This window comes from Marmota marmota, unplaced genomic scaffold, assembly GCF_001458135.2.
Source record: "Marmota marmota marmota unplaced genomic scaffold, marMar, whole genome shotgun sequence".
Taxonomy (NCBI): domain Eukaryota; kingdom Metazoa; phylum Chordata; class Mammalia; order Rodentia; family Sciuridae; genus Marmota; species Marmota marmota.
This window is the reverse complement of record NW_025999977.1, coordinates 56,429,064-56,449,618: the sequence shown is the minus strand read 5'-3', so window position 1 is coordinate 56,449,618 and position 20,555 is coordinate 56,429,064. Positions and strand designations below refer to the sequence as shown.

The 20,555-nt window shown below is 51.5% G+C and overlaps 1 protein-coding gene and 1 pseudogene across 6 annotated transcripts in view; both read left to right on the top strand.

Moving 5' to 3' along the window:
• Nucleotides 1-19,452, top strand: part of Rnf144a (ring finger protein 144A) — a 74,696-nt gene extending 55,244 nt beyond the window's left edge. For all 6 annotated transcript variants that reach the window (XM_015480006.2, XM_048804880.1, XM_015480008.2 and 3 more), the window contains 4 exons: nucleotides 3,382-3,589; nucleotides 7,259-7,406; nucleotides 10,974-11,063; nucleotides 15,436-19,452. In XM_015480006.2, coding sequence (XP_015335492.1) covers nucleotides 3,382-3,589; nucleotides 7,259-7,406; nucleotides 10,974-11,063; nucleotides 15,436-15,567 — 578 coding nt within the window. In that variant the 3' untranslated portion in view covers nucleotides 15,568-19,452. The remainder of the gene's footprint in view (nucleotides 1-3,381; nucleotides 3,590-7,258; nucleotides 7,407-10,973; nucleotides 11,064-15,435) is intronic.
• LOC125617357 lies at nucleotides 11,475-11,597 on the top strand (annotated as a pseudogene).
• Nucleotides 19,453-20,555: the final 1,103 nt, after the last annotated feature.

Sequence of the window (20,555 nt, the reverse complement as noted above, 5' to 3'; positions counted from 1 at the left end):
CCCTCCCTCCCTCCCTCCTGGTTACCTCTAGCCCGTTGGTGGGGACAGGCTTTTGAGAGGGGTCTGCTGATCACCCTTCCCTGTGTGCCTGCCTGCAGCATCTCTGCTTCTGTTTGAGCACCCACCCTGCAAGGCTGCAGGTGTTTTTTTTCTGAGTCCATCTATCTGAAGTGCATGTCCTCCCAGGAGAGGGACTGCACCTTCCTGGGTACCCTGTCCCACTTTGTGTATGGCTCCTGGGCAAAGGAATGCCAAGGGCAAGCCTAGTTCTGGGTTTTGTGTTTTAAAAAGAAAGCCAAGGTCAGTAAGGTTAAACAATATGCCACGGTGCCCACCGGTCATCAGGCCCGACAAGAGCCTGATCTCACTGTCTCCCAGCAGCGCCCCACCCATCACCACTGGCTGGAACCAGGGTACCAGCCAGTGGGCAGTGCAGTCCCTGAGGGTGTGCTGGGTTTGTCCTTTACAGCAAATTTGTTGGAACAAAACACCTTTTTTGAAAAACATTGAACATTTTTTTATAAATAGGAAGCTCTTGGGACCCTCTTTTATTAAGATTAGTTAAGAAACTAATATTAGAGCTAACTCACCATCCTGAGTCACAAGCAGCCTTAAAAGCTCTTTGGGGATCAGAGTTCTATTTAGTTTCTTCTACCATTTCAGAAAATGCCTTGTTTGAAAATATGGTTCATATATGCATGAATAGAATATGGTGGACATAACATGATATGCAAGACGTGGTATCTAGTGCTGGTTGTCATTAGACATACCTAGGTGGGGAGGTAGATAGGCACACATGCATGCACTCTGAGCACACAACGCAGGAGCTGCCTGCTGTGGACTTCCTTGTCCGTCGGTTCCTGTCTTGTACACAGCTGGGAAGGACAGTGGGATATTAATAGCTGTCTAAGCCAGAAACCAGGGGCTGTGTTCCTGGGGTTTAATGGCCCTGGCCTTGCAGGAGCTGGCAGTCAGCACATTGCCCATAGGGAATTCACATGGGGACAGTCAGTGCCATGACACATCTCTGTAAGGACTGATGTCACAAAATTGAGTTGTTACCATGGAAACCTTCACTAGGCCTCTGCTCCCCTCCGTGTGGGCAGAATGGGCCTCCCCTGAGCAGGGAGCAGGACTCTCTCTCACTGTCGTGCGAGGGTGGGGATAGGAGGTGGTAGGCTCTGGGAAGGGCAGGAGAGGTGGCCGATTTGGGGAAGTCTTGCTGTCAGAGGCTCTCAGAACACAGGGTAGGGTGGGGTGTGTGGGCCAGTGTGGGGACCTGATGGTCTAGGCAGACAGTCGGCTCTGGGCAGGCTGCCAGCCAACAGCACACTGGCCAGAGAGGCAGGAGCAGGAGGACTCCTCTTCTGAATCCTGTGTCCAGCAGGTGTGTGATCCCATGTCCTGCAGGCCTGCATTGCAGCTGTGCAGGTGGAGGACACATACCTAGTCCGGGTCCAGGCTGGACTCACCCACAGTGCACAGAGGGCAGGCAGGGCCAGCAAGCAAAGGCACAGGCATGAGTCAGGGCCTCAAAGGCCACCAGGCAAGCAAGCAGCTTGTCCTTCCCGTGGGAGCTGCCCAGGCCACTTCCTGCACCATCCTGAGTTCTGGCAGATGGCAAGGAGCACCCGATGCCCCCCAGCTACACGAGCACACCATGTGCTTGCTGTGTCACCCGGCTCTGCCTCCACAGAGTGTGCCCCAGGGAAACTGTTGGCTGCTTGAGGCTGGTTTTGTCTATGCTCTCACACCAGGGGCGCCTAGAGGGTGTCCATAGGTTCCTTAGCTCCAGGGCCCCTTTGCTATCAAGTTCTTGGTTCTCCACCAGCCCTACTGAGGTGATGGCTTTGTGCTATTGGTTGATTCGCCTGGTTACGAAAGGCAGGAGGCAGTCCTGTCGGGTCAGCAGGTGGCCAGCCATGCTGTTATGTGGGTTTCCCGGATCTTTGTTTATAGTCTTCCCCAACAGCAAAGCCGAGCAGATGCCACAGAAGCCGCATGGTCCGCAAAGACTTAATCACTCACCCACAATAAAAAATTAAAAAAAAAAAAGACTTAATCACTTCCCGGCCCTTCCCACAGGGTTCCAGCCCCTGTGCTAAATGACTAGGTCATTAGCAAGATTACACCCAACAGGACCTTGTTTCTGGAGCACTGAGGCTGGCTGCTGGTTCACTGAAGGATGGGTTCACCCCAGGAGGGCACATACCTGAGGGCAGCTAGGGATTTAGTAACCATGTTGTCCAGGCCAGGTCTGGGCCCCTCCACCCCAGCCTGCTGCAGATCCCCAGTGAGTCCAGCTCCCATCTTCCGTGCAGGTGAGCTGGACCCAATCACAGGGCTGAGAAGTTTGCTGGGGCTTTTTGTTGCTTTCCAAGTTGCCTCAGCACAATTCCCAAGACTGCTTCTCAAGGATGGCCTTACCCCACTGAGCAGCCGACAGGAGCCCTGGAGCTACTGGCCTCTGATCACCTCCTGGCAGAATGCAGGCATTCCATGTGACCCCTCCTCCCCCACCCAGCCTCACTGAGAAATCAGTGTCTGCCGGGGCAGGAGTGGGTGAAGGGAACAGCCAGGCTTACTGCAAAGGGCAGCCCAGGACCAGTTGTTTAAATAAATGCAGTTTTTGGAAAAGGATGTGAAGAAATAGGAGTGTCAGCATATCCTGTTTTTAAAAATAAACTTCCTGACTAATTCCATTAAATCGGGATTCTTAGTGACTGGGGCTCTAGTTTAGAGGTGAAATCCGGCCGACAGAGGATTAATTTTACTCAGTACTTAGCTTGTGGCTTTTTTAAATCTGGGAAGGGAGACAATGTTAGGCAGATGAACCATCTAATTCAGACACCTTCCTTTCCTCCTTTCTGACTGTCTTTTAACAAGTGTGACCCAAGTGCAGACTGCTGAGCCCTGGGCCTCATTCTGAGGCCATAAGAGGACACAGGCCTGACTTCAGGAAGCTGTGTCCTTGGGGCAGACAAGGAATCATAGTGGCAGCACTCAAAATGCATACAGTGACAGGAGGGCACAGCTCTCCAGAGTGCAGGGGCCTGAGCGCTCTGAGCCTGTCCTAGAGGGTGAGCAGGACCTTCCTGGGGGACACAGTTGGTTAAAGGTACAGGGACAGCATCCCCGTGGACACTTGGGGTGTCTGGAAATCTGCTGCACCACAGGATCGGGCTTGGAGGTCAGGAGGAGCTGGAGCAGAGGTGGGAGAGCAGGACGGAGTTGCAAGGGCTGACCTGTCTGGTCGCCTTACCTAGACATCCTCCTTCCGGCTCCCCACCCTGGTCAGTGCCCAACAGAACTGCTCCAGGCCCATCCCATGAGCCCCCCTGGTTCCAGGCCTGACTCACCTGTCTTGTCTCCTGTTGCTAGAGGTGCTCTTCGATCCATGCCGGACATGGTGCCCAGCATCCTCCTGCCAGGCTGTGTGCCAGCTCCAGGACATGGGACTACAGACCCCCCAGCTGGTGCAGTGCAAAGCCTGCGACATGGAGTTCTGCTCCGCCTGCAGAGCCCGCTGGCACCCCGGGCAAGGCTGCCCAGAGACCATGCCCATCACCTTCCTCCCTGGAGAAACCAGGTACGTCCTGCATCGGGAGGTGGGGGGCTGCAGGCCGGGAGAAGGAAAGTGCCTCTGGGGGACATGGCTGTGCATCCGTCAGCCTCAACATGCACTCTCCTTCTCGAGATTGTAGTTATGTGTTTGATGGTTGATTTTTGAGAATCATTCACCAGGACCAGTCAAGGCTTTGAAAATATAAGAATCCACAAGAACCACACTCTGCACTACCTGCCTGCAATAGCGAATGTGCGGACAGTTGTCACCATGCGAGTTGTGAGTCCTGCCATGCCTGTTTTTCCACAAGTGCAGTGTTGAAGTGGATCCTGAATAGAGGTGTAGGAACAGGACTCAGCAAGGGTGGGGTGTAGACCCCAGAAGGATCACCAACCCAGGATTTCAGCTGACAGAAGCCGAGGACCCATGTCTCCCTAAAACTTCATGTCTGTTGGGAGCTTTGGGAAGCAGGCAGGGTTTCTGCCCTGCTCCTCCTCACAGCCAGGTGATCCTGCTGTTTGCCCAGGTAGACTTTGTAGCCTCATTCTGTATATCTTGAAATTTGATAGAATGAACCATAAGAAATTGGTAATACCCAAGTCTTTTCTTTTTCTTTTTTTTCCCCACTGTCACTTGGCCCTACTAGGTAGAGTGGCCAGGTTCCCAATAGAAGGGGGGACTGCCATGTCTGCCCACTGCCTACCCTGAGGCATCTGCACCAGCTACTCCGTGTCTCCCTCTCTCCCCTCCTCCTCTCCCCTAGACCCCATTCTCCACGTCCTGCCACAGGACCTCTATTTCCCACGCCACATCCCTGGCCCACTCCTGGTCTGCTTGTTGGTTTCTCTGCCTTTAGTGCCCCTTCTCCCAGCTCCTGCTTTCCACAGACTCCTTGCCACCTTTCAGACAGGGCCTGAGTCCCCTCTGCTGAGCTTGCCCGACCCCAGTGCAGGGTCTTGACTCCACCCTCTTCCCCCTGGAGACAGTCTGCACTGGCCATTCTCGACATGCTGTGTTTTAAATCCTCTGTCTCCGTGGCTGACTCTTCCCTTGGGTTGAGCTCCCACAGGGGGCTTTGAGCTGCATGCGTCCAGCACTCAGACGTCAGGTAGACACCAGCCATCTCTCTTCACTTAGACTCGGGGTTTTAGATGCTTCCAAACTTTGCTAGAAGAAACACATTTCTTGTTTGGTTGGATTAAAAATGATTATAAGTAGGAGGCAGGTCGGGGCATCTGCCCCAGGAAGCAGCCAAGTGGCTATTTGGTGAGAGTGAGTGGGTCCCCCATCCTGTGTAGGAGGAGCAGGGTTGGGAAAAAGAGCATCTGCCGCAGGCGGGAAGGACGAGGCTTCCAGCCCTGGGTTTCCTATGGGGAGACGCTTTCATAGACGGGGAAAGAGCAAAGGTTAGGGCCTAATGACTCAGTTTTCTCCATTCCTGATAACACAGCCTCATTTAAATCATTTCACAAGGGCGACTTGAATCAAGAGTAACAAGTCTAATTTTGTGAACATTTAAAAATCAGGACATTTCACATAAAAATTGGAATTTGGGGCTTCTCTGGGAGTCTGAGTATCTGGCCATACCAAGTCTGTGTTCTCATGTGGGAGCTGAGCCCCAGCCACTGCCCCGGGACGGGGCTTGTGGGGAAACCCATAGTCTTTTTAACACCCCCCCTGTCTCCCCAAATGAGGCTGTTGCCATTTATGACTGCAAACACTTACTTGTAGTAGATTTGTTGTTGTTTAGGTTAAATTCTCCCTTTGCCCACGTTTCTGTCCCCACTTGACCAGCTGTACCCATTAGCATTTCCTGCCACCCCTTGAGGCCCCAGGGCATGTAGACTGTGGTTCAAGTGCCACAGATTCCAGTCCACCCTTTTAAATTTGAGTAGTGCTAACACTTGTTATTAATAGTAATTTTATCTGTGATCCAGATACCAGTAATCGTTCAAGGCCACGGTCTGTACCGTGCATGCATTCAGGCAGAACACAGTGCATCAGATTGGGTATTCCCACAGGTTTTGTTCTGAACATCCCTGAAGCATATATGGTCTTGCCTCTGGTGGTCTTGCCTCTGCCCATGGCATTTCTTCTAACATCAGCTTGTGGGTCACATGAGAATGTTGGTTTCATTACTCTAAGGCCACACCAGGCTTTTACACCAGAGCAGTTCTAGCTAATCTGACAATCAGCCTTAGTCTCAGGATTTGGTCCCTTGAGACTTTAGGCTCTTTGCAGGATTAACTCCACTGTCAGAGGCCACTGTGGTCTCGCCTTTAGAGGCACCTGCAAATGTGTTGGTCCATCTGTCATGAGGGCAGCCTCACTCACTCTCGGTCCCATCTGCAATCTGCCTGTAAATTTAAGAATTTGAGCTACAGACAGCTTTGTCATCTTGCAGTCACAGCACAGACAGCAACTGTGTGTGGGCAGCCTTTGTGTTTTGCACCTGACCTGTGCAAACCTCTTGGTCCTCTCTCCTCTCCTTAGAGATGATGCTGGTAGCCAGGTTAGTCTGCTCTGGGGAGAGGAGAGGAGGCCATGAAGATAAGGTGTCAGAGCCTAGCTAGGGTTGATCTGCTCCCAGCTGCCAGGGTGCACAGCTTCTCTGGAGAGCTTTATGGCCTGTCTCCTTCTACCAGTGGACAAAGCAGAATCGCATTCAGCTTGGGCATGGGCCTCAGTGCACTTATGAACCTGGGGATGAAATGATAAGGAAGGTTCACGTCTCATAGCCGGATGAGTCAGACTGAAGTGAGACTGTTTCACTCCTGTACATACTCTGATGTTTGGGGGAGATCCTTCAGCCAGGATGCATGCAAAATGCCAGCATTTGCTCAGCCTCAGTGGGCATATTGTGAATGAATGTTTGGCCCAGAGTGCACCCATTTTTCTCCTGTGGAGTTGAACTGACGCAGTCTGTTCAGGCACTGCCCTAGATGCACCATCAGAGGTGGTGACTTCACTTAGCATTTGTGCTTTTTTTCTGGACATCCTCCCTGAACTCTGTGTTACCTTTTCACCACAGCATTAAGTCATTGTCCCTTTTAGAAGCACAGCACACAAGCAGGATGCCACCTGGGCTCTGGCTGTAAGTGACCTTCTCTCATGCTCACGCTGCCACGAGGACTGAGGCTTGGAGAGCCTTCACCCAGTTGACTGTAGGAGAGCCGGCACCCAGCCCCAGGCCCAAGCCCTTCGCACTGATAGCCACTGCAAATCCAAGCAGAATGCTCAGGAAAACAGTTTTGTAAGACGAGCCATCTAGATCTATGAAAGCAAAGAGACTGTTTATGTGTGCTCATAACTTAATTCTTTCTGACAACAGTGAATTGCATGAAGTTTACCATCAGCCCTTTGGAAACTAGCACGAGCACAGGAAGACGCACATGACGTTTCAGTCTAGCGCGTTACCCACATTCCTCCCTTGAAGCCTTTTGCCTTGTTGTCTCTTGTGTTTTCTACGCACCCACCTGTAGCTATGCACTGCTTTTCCTAACCCAGCCCAGCTGGGGCAGTGTTCTGCTTGTTGGTTTTCTGAAGTCCCAGCTTCTTAGGCTGGGTTCTATTTCACTTCATAACTCGAGGTCTTGGTCACCACAGTCAGCAGTGCCTCCCGTGTGGCCCACGCTGCCTGCTGGTCTCCGGTGGGCCCCTCTGCACGGGTCCCTCACGGACTTTCTCCTACAGCTCTACTTTCAGGATGGAAGGGGATGACGCGCCCATCAAGCGCTGCCCCAAGTGCAAAGTCTACATCGAGCGAGATGAAGGGTGCGCCCAGATGATGTGCAAGAGTTGTAAGCATGCCTTCTGCTGGTACTGCCTGGAGTCCCTGGATGTGAGTACCGCCGCGGGTCCAGGGGGCTTTGAGGGTCAAGCTGGGGTGGGAAAAGACCAGCCATTCCCCGAGAGCTTGGAGGTTATTCCTGGAAACGGAAAAGTAACAAGAGCGGACATTGTCCTGAGTTGTGGAATGTCAACTCAGAGTGCCACTTGTCCAGGCAACCCGTTCAGCAGCTCTGGGCCTGGACGCTCCGGCAGGCTTGGGGTCCCACCTGGCTTTCAGGGGTGTTGAGAGCCTCAGTTCTCTGGTGCTACCTAATCAGCTTGGCCACTGTGTTGCGTAGCTGCAGATGGTGCAGATGGGGTGGCGTGAGCCACAGACTGTTTTCCTCAGGCCTCAGGACAGGTATAGACAGTTCCCACTCCTTTTGAGGTCCCTTCCTGGCCACCTTCTCACTGTGTCTTCACATGGCAGAGAGGACATGAGCTAATCCCATCCTGGGTTCCACCCTCAGGACCTCGTGGAAACCTAATTGCCCTCAAAGACGCCCTCCTGACACCATCACATTGGGGGCTAAGAGTGACCCCAATGGCTGTCCGTGGAGGAGGCACAAATATTCTGCATGTGACAGGGCCTGGTGGTGGGTAGGCAAAGGCGCATAGAGGGAGAGAAGGTCGAGGGCTGGGTGTGGGCAGCTTCCGTTCCTCACGGCCCCACCGTGAGCTTTGTGTCCTTGGCAGATCAAAGAGCTGCTGACAAACAGCCCTGTGACCCTAAAGGGCAGATTCTGAAGGAGCAGATTCTGTTTGGGCAGTTTATCAAGGACAGTCACGTGGTTTCAGACAAGGTCACAAGTGTGTGGCTGGAAGGCAGCCCAGCCCTGGCCAGCCCAGCACACAGGCTCCCTCTGGGCTCTTCTCCTCCATTTCCCACCAAGGCCCACGCCACGACACAGAGGCCTCCGGACACAGACGACTGGACGGTCCTCCTCTCACGCTCCTGCCCACCCCTCAGGGAGTCTCCCTGGTGCTCCCCACTTGTCACACTGTGCCCACATCCACTGCTCCCAGGAGCTGGTCCTCTCTAGTCAGCAGACAGTAGAGGGTTGGTGAGTGCTGAGGAGGGCCTTTCCTGGTCAGTCGGCTCTGCAGACCCTCTGTTCACCCAGCACTTCCACGACTTGGGACTGTGAATTCTTTTTCTTGAGAGAAAGTCCAGGGAAGTTACTAGTGTTTCCCCAAAGCCCCTGGCTGCCAAGGAAGGGGCCTGGTGTCCAGTGTCCAGCCTCTGACCATTCAAGCTCTAAAACCTGTCACTGATGCCTGGGCCAGGTGGCTTCAAGCCAGAACTGGACAGGACATGTTAAGCCTCACAGAAGGACCTGCCCAAAGCCTCAGCCCTTGTCCTGTGCAGCTGACTGACCGTGACTGTCTGTACATGGCCTGTTGTTTCTCGTGCCCTGTAAGTTGAGTGACACCTCTGATCGACAGGAAGGAAAATACTCCTTGTCATAAAAATACTGCTGGATTCCCGGCAGCTGCTGGGATCACTCTGCCCAAGGGCTTCATCAGTAAGTTTAAAATCACAATTAAATCGATACAACGTGGGACCCGTTCAGAGTGCTTTTGTCAGGGGATAAGAAAGCACGTCTTTAAATAGCCTGTCCTTGTCTTCTTAAGACCTGCACTGAGCGTGGGCAGCTCCTCGGGGTGGGAGAGTGGCCACGTCCTTGATCTGGAGGAGCCTGCCCTCTCCCTAGCACATGATAGGAGAGCATCCTTATAAAGAAGGCTGTCACCGTGGGTGAAGGCCACGGGCAGCCGGGGGAGCAGCCCAGTACCAGATGTGGGGGGTGGGGCGGGGTCTCAGCTAAGGACCTGAAGACCAGAAGGTGCTCAGCCAAGGGAACATGACCAGAACTGCTGGGCCAATGACTCAGGTCACCACAAAGGTTTCTATGTGCAGGCAAAGGGCTTTGGCCTTCAGCACAGGGTCCCGTGCGCCCACCCAAGCGCCTATCCAAGGACAGTTTGGGTCAGAATCACTTAGAGAGTTTGCACTGGGTCCTGCCCTGGGTCCATGGGTCTGTACCTGCAGGTAAAGCCTAGAGCCTTCATTTCTAGGGGATTCTGATGTGCAGAATGCACTATGGCTGGCAGAGATCATTAAAGATTTCTAAACTGAGTAGTGCCATGTGGTTTAGTTTACTTTCCAGAAAACAGATTCAAAACCATTTTAACCTACAGAAGAAGACATCATGATAGGCTGTTTGGGAGATGAGACGTAAGAATGGAACTTGAACTGATCTGGGTGGTGTGTGCATGAGCGTCCAAGTGAAGGGAAGAGCTCAGTCCTCCTCAGGAGGAAGGAGGCGTGCTCTAACAGTGGACAGAAGGCCAGACATGTCGTTGTTGAAGGCAAGCGTGGGGTTGGAAGAGGCTGTGAGTTCAGCTGCCAGGCCGCCGGCCTTTCCGCAGAAGAGGGCCAAGGCCAACAGAGTGAGGCCAGCCTCTGTGAGGGCCTCGCGGGATTGCACGGAAACAGCCAGGATTCATGCCGCAGCACCTTGCGTGCAGACCCCAGGAGACAAGCCTCAGCACCCTAGCGGCTGGCACCCTTCTCCAGATGAGAGAAAGCGAGCTTAGCAGCCGGCCTGGCTGAGTGGTTCCAGGAGCCACAAGAGAGCAGCTCGTGTCCAGTGCTACAATTTCAAAGAGGGGCTTCCTGTCTCTCTGCCACCTGGAGCCCTGTGTTTGCTTACTTTTCCTCAGAAGGAGGTTGTTGACAGCGTCAGTTGTATGAGTGGACAGCACTGGGCTGGCCCTGCATGGGGCCATTTTGAAGAGCTGCCATTTCCTGGATTAGCAGTAGGTGGGAAGGGGCTCTCCTTCATGGAGAAGCAGAGGTTCGTGGAGTACGGCCTCAGGAGTGCTGATGGGGATTTGGATGGCAGGCACTGAACTGTGTCGCGTTGCATGCCTCCGTTCCAAGAAGCTGAGGTCTGGGGGGTGTCTTATGAAGTGGTTGGGGAGTCGAGTGGGGAATCGAGCAGATGTCTCCATGAGTGTCAAGAAAGGCGTCTCTGCTCCCTCTGTACAGTTGGAGACCCTGTGAGGAGAAGATGTTCCTGGGCTGGTTCTTAGATAAAAAAAGTTTAATGGTCTGAGTCAAGAGGGAGTGGCTTTAGATGAGAAGCTGATGCTGAAGACAGCGCAGAAGTGAAGAGGATCTTCTGGTCTCTGGAGTGAGCCTGTGCTGGGTCCTCCCCTGGGACCATGCACGGCCAGGCCTCGGGGCCCTGGGGAGTAGCACTTGACCTGCTTGTCCAGAAGCCCTGAGCTGGCACGACTTGCTCTTTCCTGCAAGCTCAGATATGGCCACTGTGCCCAGGGAGGCCCTGCTTTGTTTGGGCTGGGGACATCTGGCTCAGGACCTCTCCAGTGTGCCAGGTGACTGTCGTCCTGGGCTGCTCCTCGTGAATAGTGGTGGCTGGAGCCAGGCGTGTGGCACAGGCCTGCCCTCCTGTCTCCACTGGTTGCGTGTGAAGCAAAGGAGGTGTGGTCACGGTGGAGACCCAGTGAACCGATCCCCTCTCCCTGTCCCTTCCTCTGTCTTCCCCAGGATGACTTCCTCCTGATACACTATGACAAGGGACCCTGCCGCAACAAGCTGGGCCACTCTCGGGCCTCTGTGATCTGGCATCGGACACAGGTAAGAGGTGGCTGGCCTGGACCTTTGATCTGGACGTGTGTGTGTGTGTGTGTGTGTGTGTGTGTGTTCTAGGAGACAGGCCAGTTGGCTGCAGAGCTGCTGTGTAGAAAGGCAGAGCTGGGAATATGGCAACACAGTCCTGCTGGGCTGCTGGCCGGGGGGTGCCCTGGCCCCATGGTGAGTGACCGAGCATCTCCTGCAGCATCACACACATTGCCTGTCTGCTGCTCATGGCCTGAGTCCGGGTCTACTAGTGCTTAACCAAAGGCTTTCCAGAGAAGGCCTGAGCTCAGGAAGTCGGTACAAGGGAATGGGGACAGGAAAGGACAGTTGCAGCTGAGTGCCCTGGAAACCCTCAAGTGGTGCACTTTAGGCAGGGGCTGTTTGCAGTGAGCGTTCTCCTCAAGAGCACTGTTATATAAAGCAAGGCGTCCTTGTGGGTGACCCATGTCACTGGCTGCACGCAGCATCTTCCCCACAGCGTGAGCCGCCTGTTGCTTGCCTGGGCTGCCCTAGGGGACCTTGGAGGCAGCCCTTTGCAGTGGCTGCTCATGTCTCTGGCCTAGTGCTGGTCCCAGTCTAGGCTACAGACAGGTGTGCAGGAGGCTTTGGGATGCCCCAAGCCATGGGGGCCAGGGTGACCTTAGCCAAGGCATCATGCCCATCCTCCTCAAGCTCAGAACAAGCAGCAGGTGACAGAGGCCCTACACAGGGCCATAGCAAGTCCTCTGGCTTCCAGGAAATGCACCTCTTAAAAAACCGGGGCTTTACCAAGTTCAATGTGGATAAGTTTTCGGGAATGGTGGCTAGATGAGCTCTTCCAGGGTGTGTGGAGTCAAGTACCCTGAGCTGTGGTGCCTAGAGAAATAGCAGGCCCCGCCCTGCTGGAGGCTTCACCTGCCACCCCTCCTTCCTCACACCCTCCAGGACGTCCTATTTCCTGTCCAGAAGTACCCAGAAGGGGTGATGAGGCTGACTGGCCCAAGGGCTTTGTTTGCTGCCCTCTAATCAGGAGATTTGGTTTTGGCTGTAGGCGCTTTCTCTCCTGGGGATGCACAACCTGAATGCTCCTCTCCCACCTCCATGTGAGTCCATCCGCACAGGACGCTGCGACCAAGCTCTGCCAACTCGCTGGCTCAGAACAGCAGAAATGTATTGTCTCTCTGGAAGCCAGAAGCCTGGGGCCAGGGTGTGGCCAGGGCCTTGCCCTGACCCTGTGGGGAGCCCCCCTGGCCTCCTTAGCTCGGGGCTTTGCCAGCACTGGGAGCCCTCTGGCTGGAGAGCATCCTCCAGTCCTGACCCCAGGTGGTGTCTTCCCCTCTGGGGCTTCACGTTCTCTTCCTGTGTCTGGCTCTGTGTCCAAAGTCCTTCTTTGTATGAGGTCAGCAATCAAATTAAATTAAATCCCATCCTGTTAACCGCATTTTAACTTGATTACATCCACAAAAGACCCTGTTTCCAAAGAGGGTCACTGTGTACCTAGGGGCTTAGGACTTCAACATGTCACTTTGGAGGGACACAATTCAACCCATAGAAACCCTCTCCAACAGTGTAGGATACCATAGGGGGTCACATCCTTCTCAGCCCTTGTTTTTGCCTGGGCTGTATCTAGAGGGGACGCGGGAGCTGCTGGGGCTTCCTGCATCTGCATAGCCACTCCCGGACCAGAGGCTGCTGTGTGGACTCCATGGCTTGAGGCGCCTGCCTCCTTCTTCCATTGCCTTCCCAGAATCAAGCCGACCCATGGAGGAGCCGGAATGTGCATTTCTGTTTCTCTAGAGTGAACCCACAGGCAGGCCGCTGGCCTCTGCCAGGAGAGGAGCTTGTCCAGTGCTGGCTCTTCCTTGTCTCCCGGCACTGAAGAGCTTTTCACCCAGGCCCAGCTCTGCTCATGGCGGCACTTGTTTTAGCCCCGGGCTGCGCACACACACGCAAGCGTGGGCATGCCTGGGACGTCTCCTGGAAGCTTCACGTGGGGGTGTTCTGCAGGTGCTGTTCATGAGCCAGTGAGGTGGGCCTGGGATGCCAGCTTTGCCATCTGAAACCAATACTGGAAGGTCTAGAATAGCTTCTTTGCATCTCTGAAGTGAGAAAGTTGGACTGGACTACAATTCAGCATCCGCTTGACACCACTGCGCTCCGCCTGCCTTTGCCGTGTTCTGAGGTCATGTTCCAGCACATCAAAGGCGCCCTGTGCACTTTCCTGGGTCTTTGATTGTGGTCGAGTTTCCCCAAACCTTTGAATGTGCTTTGGGGACTCCCTGGAGAGACTCCTCGGAGAACTGTCACTCTCCCTCCAGAGGGCGGGTCCCACGACCACTTTCCTGTCCTTCATCATGAGAGGCACTGGGCCAGGGGTGGGGCCTTGAAGTGGCTACAAAGAGTGAGTTCTGTTCTTACGCAGCATCTGGTATCTATGGAGGCTGGCTCTCTGCAGATCTCAGGGTTGCTGGTGCGGCTGTCACTGTGCTTCTCAGTGACCCTCTCAGGGTCCTGACCGGTACCATCCTGTCTCCTAGCGTGTGGTCTGGTGCCCGACACCTCCAGCAAGCTCACCAAGTGATTCTGTCTGTTTCGTGGTGTTTGGTTGTCTCATGATTTCCTCTTGGCCGCATTCTCCTGGTGATATCCATCCACCTACCATCAGCTGGCATAGACTGGTAACCCGACTTGTCAAAGAGTCTGCGCAGTTAGACAGGATAGACCAAGTGAGAAGAGAAGGGGGCATCAGGTTGGCAAGAATGTGAGCGTTTGGTCACAGATTCGGGGTGTGTGGCTCCTTTGAGACTGATAACTGTGTACCAGTCACATGGGCTCTCAGGAGAGCCTTTCAAATAAGACCTTCCACATGTTCTTATGGGCCCAGGCATTAGTGTGCAGGCGATTTTAGCAAAGCACAACCCAATGCACACTGTGATCCAGTCACTGATTTCACGTTCTGCAGAGGAGGGTCTCTGGCTGGGCAGCAGTGGTGATTCCCAGCATGTGCACCACCTAATTTATCATCATGATGCCATTTGTTTAATGCAGTCTTGCTTATAAACACACATGTATGTGTGCATGGGATGCATGTGCAAGTGTGTGGTCTTCAGAAGAAATCCCCATTCAAGGTATCCTTTCCTTCACACATCTGGGGTGCTTTAGCAGCTGATAATTTTAGATCTGACAATGGCTTTTCGAGATCTTTAGCTCACGTGTTTATTTTACAGTTGAGAAACCAGGCCCGTGGAAAAGTGGAGTCAGCACACATGCCCAGAGCATTCACGTACTTATCACTCTGAGCACTAGATGGCAGCCTAACTCCATCCTGGGATTTCAATTCTGCACTCCCTGCAGCCTGGGAGGGGTGCAGCTGGTGGACAAGCTGGTCACAAAGCAAAGTCTGTTTCCCTCGCACAGCAGCACTATCTAATTTCTACGAAAATATGCCTATGTTTTAAGCTTATTATTTTCAGCATTTAACACATACCAAGGGATAAACATGTTTTTAAACAAAAATCAAAATTTGTAATAGTATTGGGCTTTCGTCCTTGGGAATGACAAGTGTCAGGCCATCCTCTAACTTACCATGCCTGTGTCTTTCCCCTTGACCCAGGCGGGATGCTTTACCCAGGCTTTCTTGTATACTAACCACCTCCACATCTCTGTAACCCCGGCTGTCCCCATGGGGAACCCTTCTTTCCTCCAGAAAATGTTGGTGACTCTTGTTTGGAATCCCTTGCACCTGGAGCGTGAGGGCAGTTTCTGTAAGATGCATTATTCGATTAAATCTTGGTCTTTCTCCACCAGAGTGCTTCTTGAGGGCCAAGATCTCAGGCACCTTTGCACTCTCAGCACCTGGGACATCGTTAGAGGGAACTCAGCTCATTGGAGGCACAGATGGATGGGAGAAGGGAAGGGAGGAGAAAGGCAGAGAAGGAATTAGGAGGAAGGGGGAAAATTGAAAGGAAGCCCATATGTGTGGATGACAGCAGAACTGGGGATGGATGCACACATGGGTGTTTGGTTGAGCAGACGTGTTGACGGGTGCACGGGGGTTCAGTGGGGGGATAGGGACTTCATGGGAGTTGATGAATTAGACCTTTAGAGAAAAGGAGTATATTTTAGGAAGAAGAAACTTCAAGGAACAATGGAAAGGAAAAGAGGAGGAAGAACTGATTAGACCTTGCCCATGCAATCAAGGTCTGCCTCAGCTCAGCTGTGAAGTCAATCTCTGCCACCTGAACAGACTTGGTCTCCCAGGACATCTGTGGGGACACAGGACACACGGCTGAGNGGGTGGGTGGATGGAGGATGGGGGTGGTGGTGTTGCTCACACTCAGGGAACCCATGGACCAGGCTTCCTTACCTCTGCTCTTTGCTCCTTCTCCAGGTCGTGGGCATCTTTGCTGGCTTTGGGCTCCTGCTCTTGGTGGCCTCTCCATTCCTGCTGCTGGCCACTCCGTTCGTACTCTGCTGCAAGTGCAAGTGCAGTAAGGGGGACGACGACCCGTTACCCACCTAGAGGAAGCACGGTGCTGCCGAGACCCCACCTCCGGGACGTGTAGCTCCCCACCCACCCCCAGCCCCCCACTAAACATTTCTCTTGCCTTATGTGCCCCATTGAGCTTCACAGTGTCAGGCTGGGTGCCGTGATTTCAGGGACCGATGTCAAGGTGTTGCCAAGGCCCCGGGTGTGGTCGCCTCGTCTTGGGGAAGGCCAGACAGGCAGGGGTGGGGCACATCCCCACAGCATCAGTCTCTGCAGACCTGAGCGACAGTGTCGACAGAAGCACACCAGGCCTTTCCTCCCCGTGGCGTGGCGGTAGGCTAGGAACATCTGGTGGGGGCTAAGAGATCTTCTCCTTCAAAATGTCGTCCTCTCCTCCTTGGCTTCAAGATGGCGCCATGTTGAGGGAGGTCGGATCACATCTGTCTTCAGACAGAATTTAATTATTCCAACTTGAAAAAAGCACTCAGTTCGTGACAACTGTTTTTATTACTAATGGCATTTAGTGAGGTCCTTTTTAGAAGGCTTTTCTTTTATCCTAGCTGAGTAGTGAAAACCAACAAGGTGCATATGAACCATCCTATGCCTTTCTTAAAATGTGCATTTTAAGAAGTTATAGTGCAGCGACTTTTCTGGCTTGACCACTTTTCAGGAGACTTAGAAAGCCTTATGCACTCTGTGTTTTTCTTGAAACTTGCTGTAATAACTTTCTGAATGCTGTAAGCTGTGTACTGTTATAAACATGGTTCTTGTGTCGCTGCTTTTATTGGAAAATACTGACATGTTTAAAGGAACGTCTCCACAAGAGTCACCTTTTGTTCCTTCTGCTATGGGGATTCAGCATACCCACAGGGTTGTTCCTTCTCACCCAGGTAGCGGCAAATAGTTTTTAATGTCTTCTAAACCAATGGTTTACTTAGAAATAGTTCCATTCAGAATGACTATGGTTTGGCCTCTTGCCCCAGTTTTCAAGTCAGACAGTAAGAAGAAAATTGCATTATCGATCCTGGGAGCCAGGGCCTTCTGCCAGAGGCTGGGGGGCCCTTGGAGAAGGGGCAGAAGCTTCTGGATATTCACATTTTTAAAATGCTTTAATTATTTTGAAAAATCATGTGTCTCACACAGTTCCCAGCCCTGTAGCTAACCAGTTTGCCCTGACTGGATAAAACACTTGCAGTTCATTTTTGATGTGGGGATTTTACCACTTGGTCTTTCCCAGGGCTCTGTGTGACTGTTTCCATGGCAAAGAAATGCACGGATCAATAAGATGCACGTTACTCCATCACTTGTCTGAAGGGTGGAGAAAGTGTTTCCTTTAAAGAGAATTTATTATGAGAGCCACGTGTGCTTGCCAGGAATAAGAAGAAAATATTGTGGATTTATTACAGTGGAATTTCTTAAGACTTATTAAGAATTCTACCAAGGAGTAAAACAAAAGCAAAGTCCTTTTTTCTCAATTGTTTGCTCATTGCAAGCACATTTTAAATATGAGGTTATTTTGTGTGTGTTTGACTCGACATTTACACATCCGTCTCAGGTCCTAGTATATCTTCCCTGCCTGAAAATTTCTTCTTTATTTCTTGACAGCGAATAGTTACGAAACAGAATCACTTCTCTCTTCACCTCTAGTATTGATTTTCTTTATGAAACAAGAGCCATTTAGGAGATCAGTCTGCATCAAAATTATGTTCGAGAAGTTTTCTTTGTAATTGCAAATTAAAAGTTCAGGAACTAAATAAGAACGTAGCTGAGGCTGTCTTTCAGGTGGGTCTCTGCAGTCTGAGATGTTGTTATGCGTGAAAGGGGTTTTCTGGAGATGGGCAACAACTCCATGAGCCAGTGGCCTGGGGACTTGGGACTTAAACCTGTAATTTGTAGGCACAGTTGCCTGGCCACATTCCCTATCAAAGGCAGCAGGCATTTGGCTGTCTTTCCGGTGGCCTTCATGATGCCCCTGTCCTCCCAGGCTTGAATAGCTGCTGTCCATCACATGAGTCCATTCAGCAGTACCCCATCTTTGGGGAGGGAGTCAGAGCCCAGAATGGGAGCCTAGACCCCTTATTCCTAGAGGGGTGGCATGTCCTGTCTTGGAGGAGTCTCTGGCCCCATCACACACATCTCTAGCCCCAACCATCCTGTGCCTTCGTGTGCAATATGCTTCAAAAGCATGTGGTTTGGTGAGGTACAGACCACAGCAGTCCTCGGGCCACCAGGGCAGTCAGATTAGCACTGAGCTTTTGTATCCAACCTGCCTCTGTTTGCTCAGTGTGATTTATATAAACCTATGTAAATGCCAGTAAGATCACCTGGAGATACTGAAAGTAGCACTTCCCTCATCAGAATCCTTTTCTCTTAGTAAGGAATGCCATACCTATTTGTTACAGCAATGCAATCTTCACATGCTGGATGTAAAATGTAAATAGATTATGAGAGGATGGTCCTCCGTGTGAACTTGGGTCTTATCTGCACTCAGTAGATGGACTCATTACTGTTATTTGACATGGTCTGTCCTGGTTGGAAAGTGACATTCACTTTCACAGATGGTTTTCTCTTTGATGTCCTGCTAGCATGTACTTTTATTCATTGAGAGGCCTTTAACTCCCGGGGCTGGGAGAGACCCTTAGTGAGAGGCCAGGGCTGCTGCAGGGTGGACCAGTGGGGAGCCCAGGGTTGACCTGTAGCTACCTGAAGCCCTTGGGCAGCTCGCCATCTCACCAGGCTTTTACTAGAGGTGCCTGGTTTCTGTCTGGCTCAGCCGTGTGTCCTGTGTCCCCACAGATGTCCTGGGAGACCAAGTCTGTTCAGGTGGCAGAGATTGACTTCACAGCTGAGCTGAGGCAGACCTTGATTGCATGGGCAACGTCTAATCAGTTCTTCCTCCTCAGCTCCCAGGAGCAGCTCAGACTGCAGAAGGAACCTCTGGCACCTCTTCCAAGGGAACACATTCTCTTTACAATATATTCCATATGGCACACTCTGCCATAGGAGAGCGAATGTCAGAGGTGAAAAGATGACTTCGAGATGAATTTATCTTTTTCATGTAGGTTGCAAAAAGCAAAAGTTACGTAACAAATTACAAGAGAAAAATTTCCCTTGGTAGTGTAAACATGAGGGAGTTGGAATGAACCAGGGTGGACTTTTTGTATTTTCTCAGATTACTGTTTATTAATAAACACACCTGTGTGTGTACATGTATATACATATGTAAATCACAAATCATCAAGGGAAAACATTTTGCATGTACAATGCTCCATGAAAGTCTCTTTAGAACATACCAAAGCTTGTTTTTTCCTTTTAATTGACCCAGGCCCTTATGAAAATAAGCAACATGAAGGGATTATGACTGATGATTGCCAAAAACCCCCAATGGGGCGAAAGGGTCCGCGTGAGACGCCATTGCTGGTGCGTCCTCTGGGGAGCATGCCCGCTGGTTGTCAGTCCCGTGGTCTCTGGCCGCCCCTGGCGTGCGCAGTCTGTCTTCCACAGTTTCAGAGCCCTCAGCGCAGGGTAGCTACGTGCCACGTGCCACGTGCCTGACCTGTCTTTCCTTTGCTCACTTTGCCGTGGGTGTGTTTGAATCTTGTGTAAACGCATGCGTGAGTGAGCCATGCACATGTATACTTTATGTATTTGACAAGTGGTGGTAAAACAAAAAACAAATTTGGTTTGTGTTTTTGAAATGTCAGTACGTTTTGTGCCACTAACACTGTGATGTATAAAAGAACTGTTTGGACGCCTTTCAATGTTGTGTTTTGTACTTTGGAATCACATGGAAAAAGTTCCATTTGTAACTTCGATACATATTTTAAATGTATTGTGTCTTACATAGTTTGTCCCCCTTTCAAAGGGATTTCTTTTTAAAGATGTTTTGGCTGGAATACAGGTGACTTTTTAAAATCCTGCTTGGCTCCATCTTTTGTAGACGCGTAATTGACGACTGACCACAAGATTGAAATACTGGGATGAGAGGTGGGAGGGAGAGAGGGCTGGCCAGGCGGGGGACGCTCTGCCCCACTGCAAACACAGCGTTTCTATTGGGGATCTTCTTTCTTGGGAGTGGTCTCAACTCTCAGATGACAAAATAATCTGCATCCTTGGGGTTGAGTTGCCATATGTAGCCATTCTCTGGGTCCTTGAGTGTCAGACTAGAAAAGCATCCCTGCGAAGCATCCTGCTCAAGCACCCAGCCCAGCCCCGGAGACGAGAGCTTACAAACCTGCCGTATTTTACAGGGAGCATCATAAAACTCAGTGATCATTCTCTCTCTGCTGCAAAAAAGTAAATATGGATATTTCTTATTTAATAAGAAATTCAGCCATCTTTCAATATCTACAAGGAACTGGTTCCAGGAACCAGCCCCTCGGATACCAAAGCCCACAGATGCCCAAGTCCCTGCATACAAAGTTGCAGTGTTTGCGTAAAACCTGGGCACACCCCCCACGTACTTTAAATCACCTATAGATTGCTCATAAATCCTAATAAAATCTAAATGGATGTTTTGCCTAGGGGAGAATCACAGGGAAGAAGTCTGCATGTGCAGTACAGAGTTATTTAAATTTTGGCTCTGAATATTTTCGATGCACTATTGCTTGAGGTAATCCTTGCAGACCTGCAGATAAAGAAGGCCAAATGTAAGGAGAATCCAGAGATCAGGGTGTTTCCTTGATTTTCATCTGCCCCATCTAAACTTCAAGGAGGGATATACCTCATTCATTAACAGGACACTAGACCAGGGATAGAGAATGGGAGAGTTTCTTCTCCCATATTTAAATTTCAGGATCCACTCTGAGTGACTTGAGGCACAGTTTCTTAGCTGGTGACTCGAAGGGGTGAAAGAGTTTGTACAACTGCTCTCGGGGGCTCTTAGTCTGAAGAGGGGACAGAGAAGGCAGTCAATTGTTGTAAGTAGTACAGATGCTATAGTAGACAATGCACAGCAGGCTTTGGGGACCCCACATGTGGGCATTCTGCAGTCCGGGATGTCAGAGAGGCCTGTCCAGAGG